Source organism: Octopus bimaculoides, chromosome 7 (genome assembly GCF_001194135.2).
Source record: "Octopus bimaculoides isolate UCB-OBI-ISO-001 chromosome 7, ASM119413v2, whole genome shotgun sequence".
In the NCBI taxonomy this organism is placed as follows: Eukaryota; Metazoa; Mollusca; class Cephalopoda; order Octopoda; family Octopodidae; genus Octopus; species Octopus bimaculoides.
Window position 1 is genome coordinate 60471713 of NC_068987.1, and position 9359 is coordinate 60481071.

General features: G+C 36.1%; 1 protein-coding gene across 7 annotated transcripts in view; it reads left to right on the forward strand.

Annotated features, from left to right (window-relative positions):
* Nucleotides 1–9359, forward strand: part of LOC106867691 (tumor protein p53-inducible protein 11) — a 553124-nt gene that overhangs the window by 171648 nt on the left and 372117 nt on the right. The window contains exon 1 of one of the 7 annotated variants that reach the window (XM_014912641.2): nt 65–992. The exons of the other annotated variants lie outside the window; for them this stretch is intronic. Within the exon in view, the coding sequence (XP_014768127.1) occupies nt 967–992 (26 nt within the window). The 5' untranslated portion in view covers nt 65–966. Of the gene's footprint in view, nt 1–64; nt 993–9359 lie in introns of those variants that run through there. 7 annotated transcript variants of the gene reach the window in all.

Sequence of the window (9359 nt, forward strand, 5' to 3'; positions counted from 1 at the left end):
GTGGTGGTGGTGGTGGTGGTGGTGGTGGTGGTGGTGGTAGTAGTAGTAGTAGTAGTAGTATTAGTAGTAGTAGTAGTAGTCAAAGAGAAGTGAAGGTGAAGTGACTGTATCGATGGGTGGGTACTGCCACAGAGCTGACTGACCATTACCACTTTCTCTGAAATTTCTTAGAGGAAATAACAACCACAACAACAACACCGACAACAACAACAACAACAACAGCTACATTATGAATTAGTTAAAATCTTATCTCGTATATATAATAGACAAATGCCAAATTCTTGGCTTGCTGATAAATCAGTCACTCTTCATGGATTTCAGATTACTGTCTCCTACTCTCCATGTTTATATGTGAATGGACAGCTGATAGCGAGCGAGCGAGCAAGCTGCGGAACATCTCAAAAACTGTGCTAACAACATTTAATCAACAAGGGCCTTTTAGTAATGGGAGGGGTGTTCTTTACCAGTTCCTGTTGCATTTTCTGTTCAGCTGCCAATATAAGTAATTCAAATTACAAAAAAAAATTATAAAACGACATTTAAGCAAGTAAAATAAATATCAAAATATTTTAAAAGATATTTTTTTTTTTTTCAGTTTATTAAAATTGTAGCATAAATATATTAATTCCATACAAAAACAAAAATATATAGATATGCATGCATGTTCATAAAACAAATATATTTATATGTATATACATAAGGAGACATATAGTTATAAATATAAATAAAAATTATAGATAATATATATATATGGTATATGTATATATTTTCCTGCATCATATCGGATGTGGATACAAAAAGAAAAAACAATATTATTTCGATGAAGATAATCAAAGAATTTTTTGGTAAATGAAATGGATATCTTTGAAAAAGGAATGAGAAAGATTAAATCTGATAGATAAGTTGGCTTCTAACTAATTACAAATTATTCAATTAATTGGACTTGCAACTTCTTCCAAACCAACAATGAGTCAAACTTGGGTTACATGCATGTAAGTTCTCTGAATATTTCTACTAATTCTATTTTAAATTTTAATTCCAAACAACTATCAGATATTATTTATTTATTTTTCCCTTTTTCTTTTGACTATTGTTGTTGTTGTTGCTGCTGTTATTATCATTATTGTCATAGTTTTTTGCTGCTTTATCTAAACTGGGAGATACTATTTGACTCATAATGTCCTCTCATTCATTGCACTAATAAAACAAATTATTATTATTATTATTATTATTATTATTATTATTGCATCTACTTCTATTATTATTATTATTATTATTATCATTATTGAGGGTGGTGGATAGGCATAGTCATCAGCTCATTGGAAAAATTACTTTGCAGTATTTTTTGATGCTCTTAACATTCTGAGTTCATATCCTGTCGAGGTCAACTTTGTCTTTCATCTCTCTGAAGCCAATAAATTAAAGTACCTGGTCAAATACTTGGGTCAATATAATCAGCTAATTCCCTCCCCTCAAATTCACAACCCTCGTGCCTAATTTAGAAACCATTATTATTATTATTATTATTATTGCTGCTGTTGTTGTTGCTGGTGGTGGTGGCGGTGGTGGTAGTCGTTGTCGTTGTGGTCATCATTGTGGTGGTGGTGGTGGTGGTGTTATTATTAAGGTGGTAAGGTGGTAAGCTGGCAGAATCATTAGCACACCAAACAAAATGCTTCACAGCATTTTGTCTGTCATTACACTCTGAGTTCAAATTCCACTGAGGTCACCTTCGCTTTTCATCCTTTGGAGCTCAATAAAATTAAGTACCAACCATGCACTGGGGCTGATATAATTGAGTAGCACCTTCCACCAGAATTTCAGGCCTTGTGCCTAAAGTAGAATGACTATTACTGTTGTCGTTACCTTTAAATGTATTGTAAAGGCGGCGAGCTGGCAGAATCGGTAGCATGCTGGGCGAAATGCTTAGCAGTATTTCATCAATTCTCACATTCTGAATTCAATTTCTGCCTAGGTTGAGTTTGTCTATCATCCTTTTGGGACCAATAAAATAAGTACCAGTTGAGCACTGGGTTGCTGTAATCAATTATTCAGGCTATATACCTGTAGTGGAAAGGTTTATTATTTTACATTCTGAGTTCAAATTCCACCAAGGTCAATGTAATCACCTTACCACCTCACCTGAAATTGCTGGCCTTGTACCAAAATTTGAAACCATTATTATCATCATCATCATCATCACCATCATCCCCATCATCCCCATCATCATCATCATCATCATCACCACCATCACCATCACCACCACCACCACCACCACCATCATCATCATCATCATTAAGTTGACAAGCTGCCAGAATCATTAGTACATTGGACAAAATGTTTTGCAGGACCTCTGTCTCTTTACATTCTAAGTTCAAACCCCACTGAAATCAACTTTGCCTTTCATCTTTTTAGGGTCAACGAAATAAGTATTGGTTAAGCACTATACCCACTCCCACTAAAACTGCAATCCTTATGCCTATATCAGGGACTTGTTGTTATTACTATTATTGAGTGAGAGAGTAGTGTATGCCATCAAAGTGATGCTGGGGTACAAGTATATGAAGCCTAATATACTCATCATGACTACCTATCTGATAAGGGTATACCAGGCAGATGATTCACACCCATATGTGTGTAACATTGTGATTTCATATCAAGAGAAACACCACATGACCTTCCAGGTGGGGCCTAGTTAGAATTTTCTTCAGGTCAAGTAGCCCATCCCACTCAAAAGGTTTCTGAATAAAGTTTGTTTAAGGATGATGAATGAAACATCCATGTTTCCAGAGGTGAATTATTTAAACCCCAAAGAATTTCTTTCAACACATGGCTATGATGCTCTACAGCTACTTCTGCTAGTGATCAGAAATGCATATATCGTCAGTCACTAAGGGTCATGCTCAACTGGTTAAGGTCAAACATCTGACAAGCAAATCTGTGGTATTGAGCAGGATATTTACTGTAGCCCACCTTTTATACCAAGACAAAACAATGTACATGATAACACTTCCAATCAGTTAAAATCAGAAGCCATGAGAGCTTTTATTATTATTATTATTATTATTATTATTGTTGTTGTTGTTGTTGTTGTTGTTGTTGTTGTTGTTGTTGTTGTTGTTGTTGTTGTTGTTGTTGTTGTTGTTGTTGTTGTTGTTGTTGTTGTTGTTGTTGTTGTTGTTGTTGTTGTTGTTGTTGTTGTTGTTGTTGTTGTTGTTGTTGTTGTTGTTGTTATTATTATTATTATTATTATTATGGAAGGTGGCGAGCTGGCAGAACTCTTAGCACACGGGGCAAAATGCTTAGTGGTATTTCATCTGCTGCTACATTCTGAGTTCAAATTCCACCGAGGTCAACTTTGCCTGTCACTTTTTCAGGGTCAATAAATTAAGTACCAGTGAAACACTGGTGTTGATGTAATCGATTCATCCCCTCCCCCAAAAAACATTGCTGACCTTGTGGCAAAAATTTGAAACAATTATTATCATTATTATTATTATCATTGTCATTGTTATCATCATCATCGTCATCATTATTATTATTTTTTAGTTGGCGAGCTGGCAGAATTGTTAGTGCACTGGACAAAATGCTTAGTGGTATTTCACCTGTCACTACCTTCTGAGTACAAATTCCACCGTGATCAACTTTGTCTTTCATCCTTTCAGGGTCAATGAAATAAGTACCAGTTACATACTGGGGTCGATGTAATCAACTTACCCCCTTCTCTTAATTTCAGGCCTTGTGCCTATAGTAGAAAGAATTATTATTATTATTATTATTATTATTATTATTATTATTATTATTATTCAAGCAATGTGTTAATAGACCTCTTGAAGCATTGGACAAAAAGTCTTGTAGAATACAGTTATGGCCCTTTTCACTTTGAGTTCATGTACCTTCTAGATCAACATCACTTTCATCCTTCTGGTGTCAATAAAGTACAATACCATTCAAGTATTGTGGTTGATTTCATTGACTAATCCCTACCCCTATATTTCTGCCTTTGTACCTAAATTGTTGTTGTTGTTGTTGTTGTTAATACTGTGGTGAGTGCAACACAAAATGCTTTAAGACATTTGGTGACATTGAAATCCTATTGAGATGGGCTTTGTGTTCCATTCATTCAAGGTCAATAAAATAAAGTACCAATCAAGCAATAGAGTCAGATAGTTTATATCCCTTTTCACAAAGTTGTGGCCTTGTTAAAAAGCATTGGCAATTCCAGATTACTCAATAAGGAGTATTGGGCTGATTTCTTAGTTTCTCTGGCATATATATGAAGGTATGTGGCTCACGATTGTAAGGTCGTGAATTCAATTCCCAGTGACGCATTGTGTCCTTGATCAAGACACTTTATTTCACATTGCTCCAGTCCACTCAACCGGCAAAAATGAGTAGTACTTGTATTTCAAAGGATCAGCTTTGTCACACTGAATCTCCCTGAGAATTACGTAAAGAGTACATGTGTCTGTGGAGTGCTCAGCCATTTGCACATTAATCTCATGAGCAAGCTGTTCCGTTGATTGTATCAACTGGGACCCTCATCGTCATAACTGACGGAATGCTCCTATATTCCTCCCTGAATGAAACACTGGTCTGTCACCGGATTATTCATTTTAACAGGTGGACAGCAGCAATGTGAAATGAAGATTTTCATTCAAGAGCACAACAAACACATCATCCAGTCCAACACCCTAACTACTATGTCATGAGCCTCCACTAAAAAAGAATATGATTGTAATGCTTGTTAAAAAGCATTATAATTATATTTTTTCTCATCCATGATTGAGCAGACCAATTATTTAAGGTTTTGCAGTTGTTTCCACCCCAGATGTAAGTATATGAAGAGCTACATGATTCAGTGGGTCTTTACTTTTTTATAATACTAGGAGCCTTAATTTTGAGGGGTGAGGGTAAGATGAGTACATCAACCCCAGTACTCAACTGGTACTTATTTTATTGACCCCCCAAAAGGATGAAAGACAAAGTTGACCCCAGCATGATTTGAACTCAGAACGTAAAGAAAGACGAAATACTGTAAAGAACTTTGCCCGACATGCTAATGATTCTAATGCAAAAGAAATAACAAAAATATTATTATTATCAGCTTCGTCCACTACACAACCTATTTTGTCATTGCCACAAGACAGAAGAACACCACCAGCCCTACCTTGTTAAAGGTGGAAGGGGGAACAATCCTTATGATGGTTTTGGCCAATAGTTGGATTAGTCCCATATGTGGTAATTGCTGTTTAACATAATTCCACAAATCAGCAATACATGGCCACTGCACGAGTACATGTAGAGCAATTTCATCACTCTGCACACATCTTGAGTAGTCCCACTTGTCAGCGCCTCTCTGCCTGTAGAGTTTATCTCAAACCAGCATGGAAATACTGCCAGGCAGGATTGTCCAAGCTGCACACATAGCAATGAAGCCATTCTTCACACAATCATTGTTGAGGTGTGAAGTTATGTCAAAAGAGGTTGTGTGGTGGGCAAGGCTGAAAGGTCTGAGGAAGGATACATTCCACTTTAGTCAAACCCTCATCTAGTTTTTAAAATTCTTCATGGAAAGAAAAGTGAGGGTGGAGAGGGAAGTGCTACCTCCCAGTGAATTTGTGAAAAGATGGGTAACTGGCTAAATTGGTTAGAGTGAATGGCCCAGCTTGAAGCATGCACCAATAGATTGAAGAGCAACAGTCGGGAGAGAACTTGTTCTTTGCTGGTCACTATAATCTTGGATTTGTGGGATTCCTTGATTGGTCTTAGTTGGAGTTTCACTTGTATCAGGAGAACTGCATCATTCATATTATCACACACTTTGTATACTATGTATACTTCTGTTGTATTTCACCATCTTTTCCATTTCTTTCTTTTATGTAAATCCTCACACAAATTGCTGACTGTCATTGTGATGCAACCCTCATGTATGCCTCTGTAGTTACTAAAAGAAATCATCATCATCATCATCATCATCATTAGCAACATTTCATCTGACTTCACATTCTGAGTTCAAATTCTGTTGAGGCTGATTTACCCTTTCATTATTTCAAGGGCGATGAAATAAGGACCACTCAAATACTACAGTTGACGTAATCAAAGAGCCCTCTTCCCCAAAATTTCAGGCCTTGTGTCTATAGTCATGTGCCTATAGTAATGGCTTGATCTATACTCTACAGGTGCTAAAGCCTTACACCCAGAGATTAGGTGGTCCACTGTTAAAAGGCCATCATTGCAGTATCAGCACTCTGGGTCTACACCATCTCTCATCACATTAGTATGATAGTTCTGGGTCAATAAGCTCTGATCTTGAGCAGCCAAGATAAATCCTTCACTCTCTGCCTTTAGCCCTGAGTTCCGAAGCCACTGATGGGTGTGCTTCTAGTCTACATCAGCTACATTTGCTTCAGGCCACATATTTGTCATTTATTATTATTATTATTATTATTATTATCATTATTATTATTATTATTATTATCATTATTATTATTATTACTTCCGTTGCATTTGTTTGTTTGTCCATGGACAAGATATATCAAGAACCGCTGGATAGATTCAGATGAAACTTTCAGGGATGTTTGACCTTGTGATTGGCACAAACTGATTAGATCTTGGGATCGATCCAGTACCAGACAAGAATTCTGGATGATTTTTCCTGCTTTTTTTTACTTAATTTTCGAGAGTGGTCAGGTTCATGTTTAGTATTCTCGCTTGTGAGAGCACTCAAGTTTATTTCAGATATTCTCATTTTAAAAATCCTCTCTGGCTAATCATTCAGTGTACGTTGGAGATGCCTTGGTGGAGGTTTGCACTCTCTGAGTGCTCTTGTTATTATTATTATTATTATTATTATTATTATTATTAGGAAGGGCATCCAGTCATAGAAACCATGCCAAATCTTACTGGAGTCTGGTGCAGCCCCTCAGTTTACCAACTCTGGTCAAACCATCCAACCAATGCCAGCATGGACAACGGTCATTAAATGATGATGATGGTGATGATGATGATGATGATGATGATGATATTGAACAGATAGAAACAATAGAGCATTGGACTTAGGTTCTACTTTTATTCATCTTCAATCTGACTTTAAATCAAATAAATTAAGTACCAGCGCCAGTTATATAGACACACGGTTCAGTTGTCTATATACTCTCATACTCTCCATAACCCTTACAAATTTAGATCTTTATAGCAATACTTAAAAACATTATAAATTATTACCAAAAAACAGGGTGTGGCATTCCAATACTGAATTTTATATTTTTCAAGTTGGGCTTACATTTCTTTGGCATTTATTTTACCAATTCTCCCTCTAGGAGCATATAATGGATTGATTCATTCAACTGTACTACTTCCAATAATTTTGTAGAGTTATTATCAATATCAGAAATGACTATTATTTCATTAGTGTTATTCATGTTTTTGTTTTTTTAAGAAATCTAGTACTGAATTGTCTGGTACCATCCTCAATCGTTTTATCAATCATTTTGGTTACTAAAGAAAGATCTAGAGATTGTAATTTCAATTCTTAGACCAGGTGGTGCATTATGTTCCTGAGCAAAACACTTCATGTCATGTTACTCTTCAGTTACTTCAACATCTGATGTGTGGTACACCGTGCAACCTGTTCAGACAACATTGATTTGATGGAGGGAGTGAGTTAATGTACAGCACGGACAATTGGTCACTATAAACAAATCATTTGTGCAGGTCATTCAGCAAAAAGCTGAACACTCATATATTGTCTTCAATGGGAGAGTCCATCATTATTATTATCATTAAGGTGGTGAGCTGGCTGAAGTGTTAGCATGCCAGACAAAATGTTTAGCTGCATTTTGTCTGTCTTTATGTTCTGAGTTCAAATTCTGCCAAGGTCGACTTTGCTTTTCATCCTTTCAGGGATCAATAAAATAAGTACCAGTTTAGCACTGGGGTTATGTAATTAACTTACCCCATCCCACAAAACTGCTGGCCTTGTGCCAAAATTGGAAGCCATTATTATTATTATAAATTATCTTTTTGATTTAAGCTTGATTTTATTCCTAGTAAAATTTATGTGATATCCACATGATTTCAATAAGTCATTAAGTACTCAAACCCTTCTGATGATTTTCCTTCTTCTTAAGAAGCAAACCATCTTATCATTAGATCCGCTTTGCCTTTCATCCTTACAAGGTCAATGAAATAAATGTGGAACTTGGGTCAATGCGATTGACTAACACCCTTACCTAAAATATTTCATGCCTTGTCCTTGGACTAGAAATCACCATCATCACCATCATCATCATCAACGAGCTAAGAGGGCAGAATAAATGACACGCTGGATAAAATGCTTAGTGGCATCCAGCTTTATCTTCAAATTCTGCTGATTCACAAATAAAACAGAAATGAATTTCCTAACAAATATAGTTTCCTGTATATACACTTTTATTTACCAACACGTACACACACACACACACACAAAGAAGGACACCTGATATATAAGCAGCAATATATATATAAATATATATACATTTTGATCTGCACTTTATGATTCTAAGCTAGGTGTCAAGTTATTACTATCAGGTCATCCCATGAGTTCTGTCCGAATTTTGAATAAAGAAAACAAGTGATCAAATGTTATATTTAATTGAAATTTAATCATCAAGCTTCTTCAAAGCTTGGTTCAAACACTCTAATTGCTGACAGTAGACTTGAGCATTGATTGTTGCATTAGATGGTAACAATTCAAAGTGAATTACTCCTTTGCAATCCCACCAGATTGAGAGAAGCTTTTTCCCATGAAGTTCCCTTCTCGGTTGTGGTTGAGCTTTTTCCCTTTTACCATTTAACATTTCCCTTTTACCGTTTAACATTTCGATAGAAAATCCATTTTTCGTCACCAATCACAAGTCTATCCAAAAAGGGTGAAATGAGTTCACGAGAATGGAGAGAAGAGGAGATATCAACTCAGGATTTGCGGTTGCTTTTGGACAATTCATGAGGCACCCGTTTTTCAAGTTTAGGAACCTTTCCAAGTTGTTGAAGATGACGATGAACAGTTGTATGGCTTGAACTAAGCTTTATTGCCAATTCTTCAACTGATAATGCAGGATTTTCTTCAAGTAATGCCTCAAGGAGCTTATCATCAAACTCAACTGGACGTCCTGTTTGATCTTCATCTTCAAGGCTGAAATCTCCACTTCTGAATTTTGCAAACCATCTTCTGCAAGTTCTTTCATTCAAACTTTCTTTCCCATAAACTTAGTGTATGTTTCGAGTCACTTCGGCTGCAGTTTCCTTTTTTGTACTCATAAAGCATTATGTGCCTCAAATGCTCTTTGAATACTTCCATGTTAGAAAGGGTTTTAATC